This window comes from Camponotus vicinus, unplaced genomic scaffold (genome assembly GCF_025532165.1).
Source record: "Camponotus vicinus isolate PSW18456_S1 unplaced genomic scaffold, iyCamVici1.0 SCAF_11, whole genome shotgun sequence".
NCBI classification, from domain to species: domain Eukaryota; kingdom Metazoa; phylum Arthropoda; class Insecta; order Hymenoptera; family Formicidae; genus Camponotus; species Camponotus vicinus.
The window spans coordinates 16,739,314-16,761,782 of record NW_028141947.1 but is presented as its reverse complement, the minus strand read 5'-3'; the positions used below and the strand labels follow the sequence as shown (position 1 = coordinate 16,761,782).

The following is a 22,469-nucleotide window of genomic DNA, read 5'->3' as shown; positions in this document are numbered from 1 at the left end:
TTATACGCATTAAAAAGAAACAAAATAAAGCAATAAATTAGAGATATACATTTCGATCCGCTATCATAAAATTATTTAATTGTATGTGATTATTAATTTAATACAACAAAACTAAATACAATTTACTGTTAAAAAAATTGCAGTCAATTTGATGATATAAATCATTTGCATTCAATTTCTATCAACACATAATTAAAAGTCGAATTTTTTTATTTACTTAAGTTTTTTATAGGCCGCAATTAGAACAATGAGGTAAATTAATAATAGGCTACAAATAAACAAAAGCTGATATTTTATAAAATTATTTTCTTGATTTGAAAACTAATTGCAGTAAAATAATGTTGCATACACATTCATATATGTCATGAAGAAATAACTTTATTGTGGAATGCATATACAGGGTGAAGAGAAAGTATGGAAACCCTAAAAAATTTCGAAAAATGTCAATTTTACAGAAAATTGCTTCAGATAAAAGATGTAGGGTTTAAAATGATATTTTATTGATTTTATCAATTTGACTTTGGGTAGCATCGTCAAGATTAGGATCATCTTGAATGTGTAAAATTATATATATATATATGCATCCCAGATCTATATAATATAGTTTTTTATATAATGTATCATATAATATATATAAATATTATATAATGTATATAATGTAAAATATATGTGTGTATATGTATATATATATATATATATATATATATATATATATATATAAAATTAAATATATATAAAATACATATATAATGTATCATATTATATATATATATATATATATATATATATATATATATATATATATATATATAATTTAATATATATATGTAAAATATATATATAACGTATCATATTATGTATATATTTTATTATATAGTTTTTATAAATATAAAAAATATATAATACATTATATTAATGTATATATTTTTATATATAAATGTGTGTATGTGTGTGTGTGTTATAGATATACAGAGAGTACTTTTAAAGAAAGAGTATAATATACAAAAATTCATTGACTGCGCGAAACAATAATGCCACTGTTATCAGAATATGACACCGTTAATTACACGTATATATATATATATATATATATACCTTCGATAACACGAAGATAAGTCAAAAAAAGGGATCATAAAAAAAGAATAAATAGTAAGAAAGTAGCACTCTACTTGCAAGTATGGATATCGATATTTTTCACGCAAGTCTTGCATTCGACGTAACAACACCAGTGAAATTTACACTCGCATCTCTCCCTGATGGTGGATTTTTGCGTATTGTACCCTCTGCCACAACAAAGAAGATTGCAACCATCCATGCCGGAGGAAGTTCTATTGCATAGTCTGCCCTGCGTACCTGTTATAAGATAATTTTCCATGAAAGGTATTACATCCAAAAAGTAATCTCAAAAATATTTTTTTTTTCGACATTAGCTGAACAAAAAAATTTAATTAAAAAATACAACATCCACGAGAAAGAAAGAGATAGCACATTATTACCTAACGATCCTAAAGTATCATTTGGAAGGCAATAGTTTGGCGAGTCATCCAGATAGACCAAGTCATTGGCAGTAGGCACGGAAAATCTCGGATCGCGCATCGACAAGCGACCCCGCCGATTGACCTTGACCTCAGTCGCACCGTCATATTTGTCCAACAGAAAATCGCCTGAAAATATCAATTATATAATGCTATTTATACAGGTATCCAAAAACTGTTTTAAATAATGTTATTTGAAGTATGTGACAATGCATGATTATTTTGAATGATTTTTTAGATATTTTTGTGGTCGCAAAAAATATCGCAAGATAGTGATAAGAAGCGTTAATCGCACGCATCGAGACTTACCGATCTCGCGAAACGATGTGAGTTGCTGCCAGCAAGTAATCAGACTGCAGCTTCCGGAAACGCCATGACATTTACACGTCACCTTGGACCTTTTGATGACGGCCTGCAGATGAACGACATATTAGTTTCGTGACACGGCGGCTTTAGTTGAGCGAATTCGTGTTAAAATTGCGAAAAATCGATAAGAGCGCCTTCGCGCATTTAACGATGCGACATTTAAGAGACATTTCTCACACGTGTAGGCTAAGAAAAGAACGAACTTTACCCTGCGACCGGCCTCATTATTGTGTAGATTCATCAAGCTTCTGCCCTGTTCCCGGCTGCCTTTCTTAAAGCTACCTTCGCGCTCCCGCACGTCAACGAATGATTGCGTAAATCTGAAACACATGGACACATTTGTCGTTTATTTTTGATATTATTCAAGTATTCCGCACAAAAATTAAAGGTGAAGAAAATAATAACTAGAGAAAAATCATGTAAATAATATGTTGATAATAATTACATCTACATATTTTTGATCTTTATATCTATCGATGAATCGTTTATCTAATACGCGCACTTACTTGTAGCCGTACTCGAGATTATCCCCGCATCCGCCCCAGATCCAATCGCGATTCAAATCTCTGGGCCTGCTACTCCTGGAACAGCCACATGACGACAATTGACCATCTCGGCAAGAGCGACTGATGGAGTAAACTACACCAGCAGCGGTGATGGCGTGAACAAATGCAGTTTCCCTGCTCGCTGCAAACGAACAAGTGCAATATATATGCGTATTTGATAAATTTAATTTAAAAAACAAATACACACTGGACAATTTGGACACTGATTATAATTCCCGAAAAAATAATCGAAGATTCTGACCTATTCTAAGTATCGGCCCAAACACATTCTCATCGTGAACGGTGGAACAATTCCACCTTCTGTCTCTGAACTGATGCTGACACTCTGCGATGCCGTATTTTGCACCTTTGGTCACGCTGGACATGTGATCCACGGATAATTGACAAAGTTTCCCTTGACCCTGAGACAATCCCCTCAAGCTGGTGCAAATCTCGGAGGCACTCGCGTCGAACGTCTCCATCGACTGCGCCGCTTCCAATTGTGGGAAGTGTCGTAGACCCAGATTTCTATCAAATTATACAAAATAGAATCGTCAGAATAGTTTTATAATATCGTATTAAAAAAGAACATGTCTACACATTTTTTTCTTCTTTCAGAAAAAAATACTGGCATAGCTTTCGTCGCGGTTATTTTTCATAAAAAAAAAAGAAAAAACAAGTTGACTTTATCGCGCAAAACTTTATCGATTCGCAAGCACGGATTTCGTTTCGACATGCCACACACAACGTGGGATCCCCAACTCCTGGAGATTTGTTACGCCGATTATACAAATTCGGTGCAGGATGAACCACGCTCGTGGGCACGGAGGCAACCCTTGGATTTTCTCCTTAATGGCGGCATTTGTGAGTCAACCGAGCGAGATGATGGAACGGTACCGTCAAAGACAGAAGCCGAGGCCGGCGGGGTGAGATGTCGGAGGAAGGACCCACCAATCTGTAATTCGAAACGGGCGACCGTCGCGAGAGCATAGGTTCCAATAGCGTCTCCACCGCTCGATCGTTCTCCATATTTATTCCTGTGAGAGATTCATCGAGAAAAATCCCCCGCGAAATCATTCTCTCGCATCCGGTCGACTCTACAACTCGTACATCTGTATATCTTATATATGTATATGAGATTTAATTAATTTGCGCAGCTCCTCTCTCATGGAAGCGATGAAAACATACATAGGGTGTCTTCGAAAGAGACATCTTATGTAAACTTAAGTATTGTGTGTGTGATATTCATGTATAATTAGATAAGACCAAATTCTGAAGGCTAAGTTTCGAGGAGATAAACTCTTCCTCTATTATATTTCATAGCTTCCACCCATACAGCACAGAACATTGCAGTAATATTGCGGCAATATTCCGCGCTGTATGGGCATCGTCAGGACCAAACGACGGTCTTTCTCGATCGCAGTCCGACCGCGATTTACGCGGTAAGCCGCGACAACCTGTACGGCGACTCGATGCAGCTCGGAGGACCTGTCCGAGCGTGACTCAGGTGAATACTTGCCGGGGTTGTCGGCAACGTGACGCGCCCGCTTGAGATGTATCAATAGCGTGCATTACTTGGAAATTTCTAGAATTAATAGTGCAATTAAAATTCACTTATTTGTACATGTACGAGCCAGCGTTAAAACTGAGCAAAAATTTCGTTGAAAATATTCGAGATATACGTGAGGATTTAAAATGCATGTAAATTTGCGACGAAAAGAGGGAGAAAATATTAGTCTCGTTAGTATTGGAAAAAGGCCGTTCCACCGAGGTATCGTAAGCGTCTGTCCCCAAGTATTACCGCGATCGAGCGAAGAGTCGTAAAAGCCCGCGCGAGCGTCTAGGGAGAGTGTGTAATAGACGACATTAATATTCTGGAACACGCTCCAGCGGCGATATATCATTGGCTTTACACTCCCCTAAAACAATGGCGCGGACAATCGCAAAGCCGGGGGACGAGAGGGGGGGATAGAAAGAGCGATAATATTTCGACGGGGTACGGCCCACGCACGGGGGGCTCGCTCGCGTCGTGGGCCGCGGGTCCGAAAAATAATGCCCCGCGTCTCCGAAGAGATTGCAGCTACACGCGTCCATATATATATGGGGTGTCCCGAGACAATCGGCCGTAGACGACACGAGATCGAAACCGTGTATAAAAGACCGAGCCTAATAATCAAAGGACGATTAATTGAATCAATAAGAAGACCCGCGCCGATATAAATATCTCGAAATCAAATGAACATTATTTGTTACAATGACATAACACGTGGTTTATAAGCGCATTCCGACGAAGGAGGATTTTCTCGCGAGAGAGATGCGGAGATAATAGAGGTAAATTCGACGCGAAGAAAGTCTGGAGCGACCCGGCTGGCTGACAAAGGAGCGCGGGCGTCCGGGACCATTCGGTGATTGGTCATGCTCACGCGGGGTAGAACACAGGGGCGAGAATGGCAATTCAAAGATTAGACACACTCCGAGCGAGGCGGGGTACAAACGACGTGGGGAACGATCTCTTTCGCGGAGAGATTTTCGAGGGCACCCAAGATTCCCACGATATTGTGCCCATGCCCCGGTACAAAGGCTCATAAATTAGAAAGCGCGTGAAAAATCGCCTGCTCTTGATTATCGCGTATCTTTGTAACGTATTCATTTAATTGATTTAGCTGATCACTCGATCGACGCGTTAACGAAAAGTTCGCGAAACAATCGACAAGTATATAATTAAAGAAACATTTTTATGTAATTTTGATGAAGGCGAATCAATCGCAAGATTGCTTCACGATCATCCCTCTTTAATGAGAGATAATTAAAAATAAAAATTATTTTCAAGACAAATGACTCGTCCGAATAATTCGGGAAATTAAATTAGCCTTCAAATTCATTTATTCGTTTATTTTAATACGCGACATAATCTCAATTATTCGAGCTGATATTGGAGATTACAGTGTAATAACGTGGATATAATCGAAAGTTCAGTGAAACCACGTTCGGATAATGGAGCTTCCACCGTAAGAACGATAACCACCCCACAGCCGTTAGTTTATCCTTTGATCGGCGATATGTAGGGCACCCCTTGTCCTTCGACGTCGGCTTATTTTAAGAGTCGCGCGAGCCTAATGAAAAAAATAGTCGTGTCCCGTCTAACTATAAATATGCGGGTGAGACCGCGTTTAACATCTCTTTAACTCGCGCGATTGAAGGAAGAAAAAAAAGATCGTGACGTGAAGAGATACTCACATCCAGGTCCCCGGTACCGTGGAAGCGGTGGCGACGACGACGACGATCAACAATGATCGCAGTATCACTAGTAGACCATCGCTGCGTATCATCATGTTTTCCCCCTGGAAGCAAAAAAAATGAAGAAAAAAATGTTACAATCGAAAAAAAAATGTTACAATTTTGTTATGAATATTCGCAGAGCGTGTGTGATCCTCAACAGCTTGCGCGTGCGTATTAATTGCTTCATTAGGAAAGATCGTTGTACTTTGGTACGCGGTAAATCGGGTTTAGCGGCGGAAAGGCAAAAAGGAGACGATGATGATGGCGAGACGGTGAAATCAAGGTTAAATCGATGCATCACGGCCGCTACAATTCACGACGGCGCGGGAAAAAATCGCCTTTTAATTAAACGCCTCGACCTGGCCGCAATTTGTGATTACATATTTTGCTCGAGAGACTCGACAATTCGGAATATTTATGTGCGCATTTTAACATGCAAAGAGTCAACGAGATAAAAATTGAAAATGTTACGATAACTTAATATTAATTATTAATATTATTATATTAATATTATTATAATAGCGCGATAAATAATAATTCTTCTAGACTTAAAATGTTTGAATAAAAAAATATCTTTACATACAAGTTTCTCTAAAATTTAATTAAAAATAATCTAATAAAAAAGAGATTTAAAGCGTAATAAAAAATCTATATCTACGATTGGATCAATTGCTATCTATTCATTGACAGTACATTTGATTTAGGACAGAGGGGATAATTTATACATGCTTGATTTGATCAGATTCAATAATGTACACAAAGATATCTCGACGAAGGAAGAGAGAACTCTCGTCCAGTTCTTCTCGGCGTCCAGATAAGACGTGTTCCAAAGACTAAAAGGCGCAACACACACAGAGTGTGACGCGGGTTAAGCGATAGACTTTGTCGAATCGTAACTCGACTCTGGGACTTGTATCAACAGTTTGTGCAACGTGAGAACATAGAATGGAGCGCCGTGTCCAGGTCTTCGCAAGGTGTAATGTCGAACCGATGTACCATAATCGTCCTGGACTCGGGTGTCTTTCCGTTCCGAGGTCAGCCCATGGCGATGCTGGCACTGCTACCCACACGGGAACAGTGACGTAGCTGAAACGTGCGAGCCCGATGAGCAGAACTAATAAGATGCATTTACTTTCGTCTATTTTCGTCAACATCAAATGTCACGTCAAGTTACAACTGTATTGTAAATAATGATCGTAAACTCGAGCTCTCTCTTTAAAGTAACGGTTTGCGGCAATAGCGTTACTTTAAAGCGTTTTAATTAAACAGAACAATTCATACATTTGATTTAATACAGGATGTTTTTAAACATATGCGAAAAACTTCAGGGGATGATTTTCCTTGGATAATTTTTTGTAGAAAAGTTTTTAGGTTTTAAACGGTATAATTTTCGAATAATAAAATGTTTAAGATTAAGAAAAATGAGATCTCGAAAAATATATTTTGACAAAAATTAAAGTCAATAAAATTATAGGAATTGTTAAAGTCATACCTCCAGCCATAAGCCTATTCTCTTTCTTATTGACTAGCAAATACGTTCAATAATATCAAGTATATAATGAATTGTTTTACATGATGCAACTGTGCGATTCTTTAAATTTTAAATATTTTAATTAATACTGTGACTCTAGAGAAAATTCCAAGAGATTCAACTTTGAGAATCGAGAGGGTCAAGCTCGAGGGTCTGCTTCTTGAAACTTTAACACTCTGTATAACAACATCGAGTCGTTTAGGACATTGATGTATATAAATTTTCCTTCGAGAAATTACCCAAGGAATAATCTCTCGAAATTTTTCGCACTTGTTTGTAGAGAAACATCCTGTATATTTAAAAAATATTTCGAAATGATAATTTTTAAGAATTCCCTTTGACATTTATGAATCTTTTCCACATATGAGGGGGAAAGAGAAGAAACAACAGGGTTCTTGAAACTTTAACACTCTGTATAACAACAATCGAGTCGTTTAGGACATTGATGTATATAAACTTTCCTTCGAGAAATTACCCAAGGAATAATCTCTCGAAATTTTTCGCACATGTTTGTAGAGAAACATCCTGTATATTTAAAAAATATTTCGAAATGATAATTTTTAAAAATTCCCTTTGACATTTATGAATCTTTCCCACATATGAGGGGGAAAGAGAAGAAACAACAGGGTTCTTGAAACTTTAACACTTTGTATAACAACAATCGAGTCATTTAGAACATTGATGTATATAAACTTTCCTTCGAGAAATTACCCAAGGAATAATCTCTCGAAATTTTTCGCACATGTTTGTAGAGAAACATCCTGTATATTTAAAAAATATTTCGAAATGATAATTTTTGAAAATTCCCTTTGACATTTATGAATCTTTCCCACATATGAGGGGGAAAGAGAAGAAACAACAGAGTTCTTGAAGAGAAACATCTTGTATATTTAAAAATATTTCGAAATGATAATTTTTAAAAATTCCCTTTGACATTTATGAATCTTTTCCACATATGAGGGGGAAGGAGAAGAAACAACAGGGTTTCCCGTATTCATAAAGTAACTCGCACCATAACACGGTAGCTATACACGTCCCTGCCCCGCGGAACTGGTATACACACATACATACACGTGTGCACACGCGCTTATATAGAGTACATCGCCGTCTATCTAGCCCACGCGATCTGCGGGTCGGCGATATTAGCCGGCGTATAAAATGCATTTGTGATCACGGTGGGAATGTAAACGGCGCACTGGGAACCGTGGACCGGGCGCGAGTTATCAGCGTCCATAAAGTATCTCGCGCTAAAGGCTCGCGCTGAACAAGACATGACCAAGCGATATAAGATGCAATAAGCGCCGCGTGCGTTTGTTACGAAATGAGCTAATCGCCGATTCCGTATGACTGCACGCGCAGTTATAATGAGCGCGATATGCGAGAGGGAAGCGGATGGAGAAAGAGAGATATTTGATATTAGGTGCACATGCCTAACGATGTGCACTTGGCTACTCGAGCATTCGCTTGCATAATCCCTGAGACGGGAGCCGGCAACACATTGGCTGCCGAATCATAAAATGCGATCGTAACGCATGAAGGTACGCATAAGTATGAGGACTCGCGTTTAAAACAAACTTATTAAGGTTGTAGACTCGCTTTTTATCAGCGAGAGATGCCGATTCGAATGATAGGCTTGGAGTGGAAATCGCGGAGCGAGAAGAGGGAGGACAAAATTTGCGTATCGTTTGAGAATCTCGGACGCGAGGTGCGCCGATTAGAATCGTCGGTGTAGGCCCTTAATTGCACCTCCTAGATAAGACGAGGCGAGAAAGTCGCGTCAAACGATCCCCGAAGAGGCAATCGGCTCTAGATTTTCACGAAGAGCGCCAAGACGACGGCTCGAGCCCTCTTAACGAAGCTGGGAGCTAAGGACGGTATACACACTCGAGATACACGTACGCAGAAGAAAACGAGAGCCTACGAGGCCACGAGAGAGCGGCGAGAGGAAAGGACAGGAGGAGAGGGGGAGGGTGGGGGAGAAAGGGATCTCCGGCAGAAGAAGCTGCGGCAGGAAAGAGAGGAAGAAGGGAGGCGGCGGAGGAAGAGGAAAGCAGAGAAGATGGAAGATCCGAGAGGATCCCTGGACCAGGGGAAGCAAGGGGTACGCACGGAGTACAGTGGGACCGGTCGACGATTGTCAATACAACCTGCACGAGGATACGACTTATACTAGAACAATCTAGCGAGGAACCGAGGAGAAAAACCAGTTAACTTTAGAAATGCAAACTGTTGGAGAAACCGTTCTGTTCTTCCTTTACCAGTACAAGTAATAACGACGGAAGCTTTGTGTAAAGTGTAAGACTCTTTGTACTTTAACGTATGAAATATTATTATTATTATTTTTTGGGATATTCCTAAAATATCTGGATAATTTTTACCAGGGTATTTTTTTTTTCAAAATTACATCACCGATTCTATGATATTATATTTTCCAAAAGTAACGTCGGAAAATATATTTGCTAAAATCTCGCTCGATTAAACGAGCGAAAGCGACCGAGATGAGTGGAGAGTTCTCAAAAAGATTGCAACGACACTGAAGAGTAATTACGTACGTCAAGAGAGCGAGAGAGAGCCCCTTTTTTACAGGAACGTAAAAGGAACACAAAAGCCATTTCGTCGGACATTGTAATCGTTGATTATACTCATATTATACACTATACATGCGTAGGACACTATCCGGTACTCTCCATCCAATCGTAACTCATAACTTTTATGACGCTTTCGTAAAGATACCTTATTAACATACAGCCGCGCTAATTTATCCCGAGAGAACTGACTTTTAATTGGGAGGTATCAGAGAAACGACGTCTTACCTTCTCGAGAGGATTGTTATTACAAATATAACGGCAGTCATGATGCGTCTTATGAACTTATCAACTTAAAAATTATGCGACAATTTAATAATTTCAGCGCATATTTTCAACTTGAAGATCACGAGTGTAATAAAAGATTCTAGATGTATATTATAATATAATTTTAGTTAAATAATATAATGCAATTATAATTTTACCAAAGTTCAAAAATTGACTATTAATGGGTTGAGACATTTCAATTTTTTGCAACTTGTTTTCTAAATCAAACAGTACAGAAATTTACATTTCCCAATGCATCAGGTTCATATATAGGGTGTTTCTTAATAAGTGTGAAAAATTTTAGATTTTATTCTCAAATTTGGAACAAGTTAAAGAAATGAAATTACGTGGATATTTTCTACTAGTAAAAAGGTTATTTATTAATATTTTTTTCAGCCTCCCGTATTGTTATAAGGGAATGAAACTAGCAACCCCTATTCAATTTTTTATTAGAACTTTTTAATGGGCCGGAATATGATCATCTAAAAATATGCATTAAAAAGTTTGATTTATTTAGAAACTTTTTTATTTCTTTTATTTTTTTCATGAAATTAGTAGTTTTCAAGAAAAAAAATAAAATACGTTATCGTGCACAGCACGATGCTAAGGTTTCGAATTGCGAGAAGTTAAATTTTAAAATAAAAATAAAATTAGAGTAAATGTTGGGAAAAATGGAACAAAAACAAAATTATAATAAAAACTTAAAAACCTAATTTTTATCCCCATTTTTGGAGGAGTGTAACTCCACAGGGAGGGATGTAGGAGTATATGTTTATATGAAAAAACCTCCCTTAATTTTCAACAAAGAATTATCTCCTAGAATTTTTCGCACTTATTAAGAAACACCCTGTATATAGTATATATAGTATTCGATGACACGATCGAATTAATGCTCGATAATAACGAACGGAATGAAATAAAATATTGTCGGGAACTGATTGATTTCAGGAACATCTCGCGGAAATAAAAATCAGAACTGTCTCCGTCGAGTCCTCCTTCGTTCGTGCAATCGAACGGTAATCGCTCCGGATAATGGCAACTGCTCCGATTTAAGATAATGGAACAACACCCGGCCGCATTGTCGATCGTGGCAAAGTCTAGATTGTGAACTGTCATTATCCCACGCGTTTCATCCCTAAACGCGAAGAAATGATCCTCGCTGATTACACCTCTCTTCGGAGCCAGTTGAATGCTCGTCGACGAGGCTCCTATGGAAAAGCAAATCGTCGATGATGCATCGCGTAAAATATCTCATCCGAGGACGAATATTTCCCGCTAAATGGACGGCGCGTAAATGATCGTAAAACGCGACGGTTTTAAAACGCACTCTTTTCACCTCGTTTAAAAGGCGTCGAGCAAAACTCGGAGCAGAGAGAAACGGCGGCTACCAACGTTGCGATGCGATATTATTCACCCGATAACGACCGGACCGCGTCATTAAACGCAACAATCTCAGAACGACGAGATTGAGTTTCTCTCGAGTTTTCCCACATCTCATTGAATCGTCTTGATTTTTCAACAAACCGAAAAATATTAACTACTTTTGCAACAGGATTTATCTGCTCAATCTTGTAAAAAAAGTTCCCTAATCTTTCAGATATTTTTGTTCAAAATTCCAGGTAAAGAGATTATTTTCAATTTTACAATTTTCTAGAGCGAAATTTTTGATTGTGTGCGTTTTCCAATGTTTTTCATTCATATAAAAAATATAAAATTTTATTTAAAAATATAAAATTATCTATAAATATAAAATTATATTTAATATTTTAAAAAATATAAAGTCACTTAAATGTCAAGTGCAATTATACTGAAAAAAAATTGAGTAACTTTCAAGATAAACATTTTTCGTTTGCTTAACATTTTTATTTCTTCATCATTAAAAATTATAATAAAAATATGTACTGTATATTCTATATTTTTTAAGACATTGAATATATAAAAGGATTATAAATTTTTTTAAATTTCCAAGGTTCCAATAAAAATCTACCAAGAAAATTTTGATTTAAAAAAAATATCTGAAAATTTCATATCTTCCATATTTTTCTACAGAACAGATACTTTGTCATCTAAACGAACTATCAATGTCGATGTGACAAGATTCAAAGTACTACAAATCTTGGCGCGTTTACACTTGTACACTTGATATTCTAGAACCGCCGAATGTATTATTCTTGCGACTGCTTTTCGAAAAATTATTTTTGTATCCCGTGAGAAATATTATAATTTGCAATTTCTACACAAAAGTGAGCGATACGCTTCTCGGAGCGTGCCTATTGTTCATGACAGTCGCAAAGTGGAGCAAAGTCGAGGCATAACGGAATGGTCATTTGCGAGATGAGCTACGGGCGAGTCGCGGCGAGCCGTTAAAAGGGGGCTGCTGCCTATTAATCTGCCGAGACATCGGTAAATCATTGCCGGTTCAGCGACTATCAGGCGGAAATCCTCGACTCGGCACGGTTTGGCATCTCGAATCGACTCTACAGACTCTACAGCTTACGATACAACGACGACGATGTATATTTATCTAATGCAATCATTCTCGAAGGAAGAGCACGAATTCTCACGTCAATTATATACCGGGTGTAACTAAACAAGAAAGCATATTAGTTTGATAAAATTGGATAGAAAATTTAGAGCAGAAAAATTCCACCAATCATATGCTCAAAAATACTTTTAAAAAAATTAAAACTGATATTTGATTAGGGTTGCACGAGATAGAAGACTAGTTTAGATATTGTCTTGTTTTGTCTCGAAATTCGAAACAAGATTTTTTAATCAGTTGTGAAGATAATATCAAGATTAAGATTGTCAAAACTGTCGATCTTGTTAATTATTTTTGAACGAAACGAAAATATATATATTTTTTAATTAAATGCGAAAGAAACATTATATTATACAAATTTGAAAAATTTTATTTATAATAATAAATAAAAATATATTTATATTAATAAATTGATATATATAGAAAAAATTAAATATACTAAATAAAATAAATAATATAAAATTTTACACAATTATATAACTTTTAATTCTCTGCAATAATGTTACAAAAATTATGTGAAACATTTTAAACAGTTGTCCAATATTAGATAAAAATTGCTAATAAAATCGAGACGAAATTTTTGCTACAAAAATTCACTCAAGACAAGAAAATTAAATTTTCGAAAATTTTCAATATTAATACAATATTTTGACGAATATTGTCTTGTGCAACCCTATACTCGATAATGTTACAAAAATACACGTTGGACACGAGGATCTACTCTCTGACTGTCGCGTGTGTCATCGACGAGTGACGTGTTCTTTCGTCGAGCGTGAACATCAGACGGGGATGATTTCAAAGCACCCGAGGCCGAGAGATAGAAATAAGTACATCTAAAAATTACTATACTTGATGCAACTTGAAATTCAACTAGAAATCTCAAATATTCTGCGAACGATGGAAAGTGAAAGGATCGGTCCTTTCCTTAAAGTCGCGTCCGGGTCACGATCCGATTGCTCGGTTCGCGAACGATCGCGCCGATGAAACGCTTATCTCGACTTAAGTCACCTTTATCGAGTCCGCCACCGCACACCATCATCGTTTATATCGACTGCCCGCTAACGAGATCCTGTTACAATGCTTGACAGACCTGTATACGCGTGCGATTGTATTTAGATTTTTTATTATTTTTTTATTATTTTTTATTTCATTATTTTATACATATTTTTAATTTAATTTTTTAATTTTTTTAATCTTTGGTAAATTTTGCAGAGTTTGTGCGGCAGATTCTCTAAATATATTTACTATATTGTTATTATTAAAAATGTTATGCAGCGATTACGAAACAATTAACGTGACAATTAAAATGCGACAATTATTTCCAATGTGCGATAGATTTGAAGTAATCATGCAAAATTGAGGAGCACGATTTCTGGAATGAATTCGAGATAAATCGGTAACGAGAAAGCGTCGTGAACCGCCGCTCATCAATCGACGAATGGTCAATTATTCTAAATGTCACAGTGACCCTCGACACACAAGTTGCCGTTTAATTGAATAATTACTCACCGGAACGGAACGAGCCGTGGTCGTTAAATATCCAAGATAATTGCGTCTCGGTTCAGTTCGACTCGGCGGGATGATCCTCGCTTATCGCTCTTCCCGATCCTACCGAATGCGAATCGATTATTGTCGTTCTTCCTTCCCTTGATTTTTTCATCGAAAATCCCCGCGACAAGTCCTTGTCCCTTCCGCGAGTAGAGCCTCCGAAAACGTTCCTCTTCCTCTTGTTCCTCGCGTGACACGACGCGCCGTTTCACGTCTCATTTTGCGGCCCATAAGACCCACCGACTCGCATAATTAGTCCGCCCTATCTCTCGGATCCGACCGAGCGAGCACTCTCGAGGATCTTTCTCCAGCGGAGAACGCGAAGCCAGGTTTCTTTCGCGGGGCGAAACCTGATCGCCTGGGCGAGCTGCTCGCGCTCCGGCGATTGCGATCTTGACGGAATAATTTCCGCCGCTGCTGGAGCCTCGTAAAAGAACCGTGCCGATTGGAAATGCCGCCGTTAATTCTCGTTTCAGTCTCGAAGAATCGACTTATTCGTGCCGTCCAATCGCCGAGATCAATCTCCGCGATCTCTTCAATGCATGGTCTTCCTCGCGTGAATCGTTACTCCGAATGATGATGAATTTATATCTCGCTGCTCGCGAACGCGCGACGCCCGTAAGACTGTTCTTGTTCCGTTCGGAAACCTGTCTCTTGATCAAACGTCCGAGATAAAAGCGAACCACCGACATACATCATTCGTTGGTCCCTGGAGCACTCGTTTTTCGCGTCAAAGTTGTCAGCATTCGCACGATTTTCCTCATAATAATGCCAAGTTTCCTTTCAATCTACGATAAGACTGATCGTCTTTGGAAGGAAGATGAAACTTTCTTCAGGTTAAATCTATCCGCGAATCGCCGGGGAACCCAAGATCACCTTTCCCGAATGATGTCGCGATTCTCTTTGGAGAGATGCTTTTTGGTCAGATATCCCCGGTGGAGGATCGCAGTAATAGTTGCAGTTCTTCGCTAGGTATTCGGATGAAGAAGCCTGGTCCCGAGATCAGTTCTCGAAAAAAAAAAAAAAAAAACGACAAGACTCTCGCTACACCTTTCACCGGGACACTTCCCGAGTCTCGTCCTGCGGCATCCTATCGTCACGGGACGCGCGGCTCGTACCTCGGCGAGGAGATGTCGCCGAAGAAATGAAAATCTAACGACACTGAGCAGGATCTTCCCTCCGAAAGCGATCTCGCTGGAGAACGACTGCTCCTCGTGGTATTGCGGGGGGTTCCCAGGAACGCTGCGAAACCGATCAGCGCGGCGTGTTGGTACAGAATGAACGCGGCAGGGTCCACGAGCCCATGGTCCCTCTCTTCGCTCTCCCTCTCCCCTTGTTCTATCATTCTTTCTCTCTCTCTCCCGCTTCCTCTGCTGTTTACGTACCCCTACTCTCCTTCTCTGTCTCTCCAAGCAGTGCCTCCCTCTCTCTCCTTGTTTCTCTCTCGCTTTCATCCTCTCGCTCTCTCTTATCCGCGGCTCTTTCTCTGGAGAGGGAACCCCTCGATGGTCGCACGAAAGCCGCCGGCTGCTTCTCTCCCCTGCTACTTTTCTGCCTTTCCGTTCGTCTCTCTTTCGTTGCTCCGCTCGCGCTTTTTCCCTCTCGCTCCTTTTCTCGCTCCTTTCCTTCTGGCCGCGCGGTGGCTGGTTCATTGGTTTCATCGGTGCATCGGCCCGGGCTCTTCGTATTCTTTTCTCTAATTATACCGTTACATGCAATCGTCCGTGTCAATTAGCAACTCCTTTCTTTCATTCCTCCTCTGCGCTTCTTTTTTCTCCTCCTGCCATTCGCCGTGCCCGCGGTATCCGGCGTGGCGTGCAACCCCTTCGAAGGGATCACTGCGAGAAGAAAAAGGGGGAGGCAGAGCGAAGGGTGGCAACGCGCGCGATCGGACCCGCCAATTAATCCTTCGTATCCTTCGAGTCTGCCGCTCGTGTAACAAGACTACCACTCGACGAGCGACACCTCAAAATCGTAATCCTACAAAGATCAATCGAAATTAATATAGTGCAAATATACGGTATTATTCAAAGTATTTGTTATATAATTCTCTCTAATACAATTAATAAAAATTAATAAATTAATTAGTAAAAATTTCAAGATTAAATACATATATAAATAAGAAATGAAAATATAATTCGCAAAAGAATGTTGAGAAAAAAAATTTCATTTTCACCTTCCAAGTGAAAATTAATCGCTATATAATGGTGGAAATTAAGCAAGTCAATTTTCTCTTTCAAAATTTCCAAAGAATTTTATTCTTTCATTTCATATGTAAAATTAATATAAAATTGTTTCTCTTCAATTTTTCAAAAAACTTACATCGTAAAACATCTTGTCCATCCTCATTATATAATTATATAATTATATAATATATATATAATATATGTGTATAATATATAATATATAACATAAAATATTTAATATATATAATATATAATTATGTAATTATATAATATATTTGGCATTGCATTCAATCATAAATATATCGCATCATTTTTTATTCGTCTTTTTATTTTTTTTATCAGTATTTCCCTCTCTCTCCTTCTCGTCCAGATTCGTGAAATGATATGACTGTGGACAGAGGCACACACATACATGGGCACTTGAGATAATCTAATAAAAAAATTATACTCTTGATGTTAATCTGACACGCGCTAAAATGTACGACGAGAAACAAACCCTTGACATGTTTGTCTTCCTCTTCCTTTTCTTTCCTCGTTAAAAATGCAGCTGTTTCGTTCTATCGCTCGAAGATCGCATTCGATGTTTATGCACGATAAAGACCAAGGGACCGGGAACGGTTAACGCTAAATGCGCTAAAGGCGTACGGGGCCCTTGTAATCGGCATTTTACGCGCTGACGATAAACATCCAGCATTTATAATCCCCTGCTCGTTAGAGTCAGCGATGAAGAGATACGGCTTATTCATCTCAGCGCTTTGATATACCTTCTTCCCTTTAATTATACCGTTACGTGTGCAATCGCCCTCGTTAATTAACATCGGCTGCGCCTCCACCTTCAATTTGTATCTTGTACCGGAACCGCGCGTCGATCCTTTGGTGCGCGCTATCTTTTGAAGAAATCGTGCAATTTTCTCCTGTTGATCTCGAATCATCTCCGATTACATGTAATCTCAACGTAATCGATAATTTTTCAAAAATCACGATCCATATCGTGCTATGCGTTGAAGACTGAAATTTGACTAATCAAAACAAAAGGACAAACATTTTTTTTTGCTCTGATTGATCAGTTTTCTTTATCTCTTAATTTTTGGCGCATAGTCTGATATGGGTTTTGCAGATGATTGTATGCTTCATTTTTAAAATACGAACAGTAAAGATCTTTAAGGGATATTCTTATTAAATTTTTAAGAAAAGTATCCTAATATTCTTGTATTTAAATTCAATTTGATTCTTTGTTTGCGATAAAATAAAATTATAAACTTACACTCTTCATCAAGATTTTTTGCTTTATATACTTTTATATGCTCTATATATTTTTATTTATAAAACGTTCGCCAACAAGTTGTACATTATCTTTATCAATTTTGGGCAGAAATTGTCGCTTATTATAAATTTATTAATAATTTACAAGAATATTTTTTTATTAAATTCCTTCGAGAGCTTCTAATTAACAATCTTTTTTTTATATAGATTGCCCCAAATGTATTTATCGCTATTGTGATATTTTGTCAAGATACTCATTAAGTGCATTTGTCTCTTCGAGCGCGGTGATACGATAATCGCCACCGATTAATCTACCCCTCTTACCGTCCCTAATCAAAGGGACACGCGCACGATCGATCACCTTAATTACAGTAGATTCTGTTCCCTTTTCTCGACCACCGCTTAACGGGGTAACATTAATCGAAGGCTTTTTTACACGTCGAAACGTCACCACCGAGAAAAATGTTAGATTCGATCCGATCGTTATCACATTTCTTGTACATTTTTCTTCCCAGAACAAATCGTCTCTTTCCATTATCGTATGTTGGATACTTTTTATTAATCAAACATACAGGTAAAATATAAAAAAAAACATTCATTTTGCACAAAGATTGAAGTAACAATCTTTTATCAACTTAAAAGTAGGATACGATTATCGGTTAAATATAATACTAACTAGTAAAAATATTAACGCGCATTTTTTTTTATTATAGATATTTCTTTTTTATTATAGATTTATATAGATTTATATTCCTTTTTCAATATTCGTCAATACAGAAAAGTTTACAATATTTCCTCCATTAAATATCTTTTTCCATTATAAATGCTTTAATATAAATTTAATATAATCTTATAGATATATGAAATATCTTTACTTATTACACTAGTATATATAATTTAGGAATTTAACTTTGACAATTGTTTACTGCAATGAACAATTTGTTCACTGCAAGAATGACTTATTATAATGACTTACTATAATATGAGATATAATTTAATTACATAGAAAAAATGTACAATTGATTAACAAAGTGATCATTAAGTATCCTAAATTATACAATTCTTCGTACCTCAAAAAATCGCTTCAAATAAAAGATTTGCCCTACTGTCACACATACCAATACCATGGCTTCGAAAAACGCCCACACTACAACTCGAAAGTTTGTACTTTCGTTGATCGCTCTGTGATTGCGATCGCGAACCTGAAAGAGTAACATCTCGTGAAATCTTTACCACTCATATATAAAAATTAATAAACCAATGAAAATAAAGTTATTAATAAAATGCAGAAATTTTTCTGCTTTGTTCAAGTACCTGCATATATTCCTGTTCATTCTTTACACCCCATAAGCTGGTGCTTAAATCTTTAATCATGTCATCTAATTTTCCATGATTATTATCTCCTTCTTGAGCTTCCCCGACAGCATTTTCATCATTCTGCTTTCGATTTTCATCAATATCCATATTGAACATCACTACTTTTGGTGTCATTGTACTCTTTTGATTACTAAAGCAGTAGGTATAAACACCTGTGGTATGCGCGGCAAATGTATATTTTCCACTGCTCTCTCGCTCACCTTGATAAATTATTCTACCATCGGGACCAACTATCTTTACATCTATATCTAAGAATCCACCTTCTGCTATCTCAAACGTAAGACCTACAAATATCACGTACAAAATAAAATCATTCATTGATATATTACAATTATAAATATTTCATAATAATAATTTTGAAGAAATGATCAAAAATCTTAAATTGATAAAAAATCAACTATATTATCCTAAATATTTATTATTATTATATTTTCACGTATCATTAGAACATAAACTAGAATAAAATAAAATCAAATGTATTATACAAAATATGTATAACTCATAGATAAATTTTAGAAAATTAAGTAATAAAAATTATTTGTTACAAAAGAATCAAAATCTGTAAAATGAATAATATAGATAAATAAAAATAAATGCGTACACATATAAAATAAATAAAAATAAATACATACAAGAAATAAACATATCAACAAGAGTGTGTAGAAATTACCAGTGCTCGATAAGATATATAAACGGCAAGATTAATTAAAATTATGTTTATTTAAATTTTCGTTAAAAAAAAAAAAAAAAAAAAAAGGAGAAACGCAATATGTAAGAACTAACCCATCTTGGTGCCGAAATCGACCTTATCAAAAAAACATTCCTCTGCATGCGCGTCCACAGTGATAAAGTAACAACGCGCGTTGACGATAAATATGACGAGGAACATGCAGAAAATGAGCCACTTCATTTTTTCTAACGGATGTTAATTATACAATCATAAAAGTGACATATGCTTCTCTCCTTTTCAATCAGTCACCACCTCACAGCGGCATGTTGCTACCACAGCGCCACGTATGCAATTCACCACGGATGGTGCGATCGGAGAGAAATCTGAGAGAGGCTGTTTTTCGTAGAACGTGTATCTCTCTCGGCGCGCCCCATTGGCCGCATTCAGCAAACTCAACCGCTAAGTAGCAATCGAACTTGATTGGTTTCTATTTTCAAGTCCGACCAATCAGGGAGTATCCCGTTTGACCACGTTGCGATTGACCACAGCCAATTATATCGATCTGTGCCTAGGGTAACCAGCAACGATTAACCAATCAGAGAGTCCTATTTTGAATTGGCCAATTGGCGACGTGGTCAATCGGGTACCCTCCGACCAATCAGCGTCGAACTCGTTCCAGTATGTCTAGAGCTCAATGCAGTTCCTATTCCAGGTTATATATAGTTCAGTGACTATACTGTATGTACATACATACATATATATCTACATATTGGGTCTGTTCTTTTCAGCTGCACTGCTGCACTAGTGCAATTAGTTAGAGTGAAAGAAAGTATGTTTGTTTCTTTCTAACTTATTGCACTAGTGCAGTAGTGCAGCTAAAAAGAACAGGCCTATTATCTATATATGCATACATATGCATATATATCTACTCATCCGTAAAAAGCCAAAAAAAAATTAAGACAATTTTTTTTTATAAGCAACAATCTCTTGCAACGCGCAAAGAACAGTTTTTAGTTGGCCAACAAAATTCTATAAATAGTAACTATGCGGAGGGGCCTCTATAGTTGTTAGACAGATATATCGGGCAAATTATTCAAGTGTATTAACCATCAAGTTCATAATGATAGGTCGAAATTTATCAGTATTTTTCACCTGGAGAAAAGACTTGTCTCGATCGATTAAAAATTTACATTTTTCCTGTTGTCAATGTTTGCTTAATAATCTCTTATTGTAGGTATTCGTTGAATGTACCTTGGTTTAATTTCTTTTTCATATTCTTTGCTCTTAACTTTTTTTTTTTCAGATCGGCTCCGGTAAAACTCGCTTATGCTTCGTACGAATCGGTAAAGGAAAATGATCAAAATGCAGAACAACCCATTATAATAATGCATGGTCTGTTTGGCTCGAAAAGCAATTGGAATACACTATCAAAATCAATTCATCGAAAAACCAAGCGCAAAGTAATTAGCTTTGGTATTTTATGAATTAAAATTTATAATTTTAAAATCAGATAAAAATTTTTTGATATTTGTTTTGAAGGTGCAATATATTTTTTTTTACATTGTTAATTATATCTGCAAAAGATACAGCTATCTTATATTTTTTGCACTTAAAAAAATTAATACATAACAGGTCATAGTAGTAGATGCCAGAAATCATGGTGATTCTCCACATTCGTCAAACATGTCATACAAGGATATGGCGGAAGATGTAATCCAGCTTTTGAATGATCTAGGCTTTGAAAAGGCTATTCTAATTGGCCACAGTATGGGTGGCTCAGCCATGATGTATACAGCTTTAAATTTTCCACAACATGTTGAAAAATTAGCAGTTGTCGATATGTCTCCCATAAAAACCAGTCCTAGTCTTATGGAGATAAAAAAAATCTTTAAAGCAATGGATTTAGTAACGGCAGATGGAAGTCCTACCTTATCAAAAGCACGTAAAATAGTGGACCAACAGCTTGAAAAGTCTATTAAATCTAGTGCATTACGTCAGGTAATATTTTCTTACCTCCAATTTTAAGCTTAAGATAAAAGCCACATTGTAGCACATTTTTTTATAGTTTTTAATAGCAAACTTAGTAGAAGAGGACTCGGGAAAGTACAAGTGGCGAGTGAATTTACCAGTATTGGAGCAAGCATTCTCAACTCAGATAGCTGTATTTCCCAAGATAGAGTCAAAGATCTATGCAAATCCGACGTTATTCATAGGTGGTGCAAACAGTGACTATATTCGAGTGGAAGATCATGACGCGATCAGGAAGCTATTCCCGTTAGCGGAATTTCATTATATAGATGGAGCAAATCATTGGGTTCACGCAGACAAACCTATCGAATTCGTCAATCTTTTAACGAATTTTATAAACCGTACAATTTCGTGATGCTTGTAAATATGTAAAAAAAATAATCGTAAATTGTCCTTTGTAAATATATATATTTCAAATGAATTTCACAACATTGCAGAGCAATGTGAAAAATATTTAAACAATATGTAGTGTAAAAGTGAAAGAAAGTGTATATTATGCAATTGTGATCAAAAGCGCCATCAATTTCTCTCAGTTTTTCTTTTATTGCATATATTAACGTGAGAACTATATAGACTTTACTTAAAAAATTAGAGAGCAGACTTAATAGAATCAGATACAATTTCATTCGAAGGCCATATATTAATATGTATTTGAATAATGATACTCATTGATATGAGCAATTTTGTGAGACATATTTGTACAAAAACCGTTCTGTTTAAGGAACAGTAAATTATATGAATAAATAC

General features: G+C 36.9%; 3 protein-coding genes and 1 long non-coding RNA gene across 5 annotated transcripts; 2 read left to right on the top strand and 2 right to left on the bottom strand.

Moving 5' to 3' along the window:
• Positions 1 to 946: 946 nt before the first annotated feature.
• On the bottom strand, positions 947 to 15,542 carry LOC145961329 (protein Wnt-5b). Of its 2 annotated transcripts, XM_083081411.1 has the most exons (9): positions 14,160 to 15,542; positions 6,482 to 6,811; positions 5,684 to 5,787; positions 2,709 to 2,974; positions 2,408 to 2,588; positions 2,110 to 2,221; positions 1,845 to 1,947; positions 1,497 to 1,664; positions 947 to 1,353 (listed from the first exon to the last, which is right to left on the bottom strand). In XM_083081411.1, exons 3-9 carry the CDS (start codon positions 5,776 to 5,778, stop codon positions 1,166 to 1,168), a joined length of 1,113 nt encoding a protein of 370 aa, XP_082937537.1. In that variant the 5' UTR covers positions 5,779 to 5,787; positions 6,482 to 6,811; positions 14,160 to 15,542; the 3' UTR covers positions 947 to 1,165. The 2 variants fall into 2 exon arrangements, with proteins under 2 accessions (XP_082937537.1, XP_082937536.1); XM_083081410.1 differs by lacking the exon at positions 6,482 to 6,811 and having other exon boundaries at positions 14,160 to 15,541.
• Positions 1,035 to 5,578, top strand: LOC145961330 (uncharacterized). The gene is made up of 3 exons (XR_014435618.1): positions 1,035 to 1,699; positions 1,774 to 2,289; positions 2,414 to 5,578. It is a non-coding gene; the product is annotated as an uncharacterized LOC145961330 (long non-coding RNA).
• Positions 15,543 to 18,385: 2,843 nt separating the features above from the next.
• LOC145961328 (transmembrane emp24 domain-containing protein 2) lies at positions 18,386 to 20,049 on the bottom strand. The gene is made up of 3 exons (XM_083081409.1): positions 19,808 to 20,049; positions 18,962 to 19,308; positions 18,386 to 18,849 (listed from the first exon to the last, which is right to left on the bottom strand). The coding sequence occupies exons 1-3, from the start codon at positions 19,932 to 19,934 to the stop codon at positions 18,700 to 18,702; spliced, it is 624 nt and encodes a 207-aa protein (XP_082937535.1). The 5' UTR covers positions 19,935 to 20,049; the 3' UTR covers positions 18,386 to 18,699.
• A 463-nt stretch (positions 20,050 to 20,512) lies between these two features.
• On the top strand, positions 20,513 to 22,468 carry LOC145962332 (sn-1-specific diacylglycerol lipase ABHD11-like). Its single transcript, XM_083083353.1, has 4 exons — positions 20,513 to 20,924; positions 20,998 to 21,154; positions 21,327 to 21,692; positions 21,760 to 22,468. The coding sequence occupies exons 1-4, from the start codon at positions 20,815 to 20,817 to the stop codon at positions 22,075 to 22,077; spliced, it is 951 nt and encodes a 316-aa protein (XP_082939479.1). The 5' UTR covers positions 20,513 to 20,814; the 3' UTR covers positions 22,078 to 22,468.
• Position 22,469: the final 1 nt, after the last annotated feature.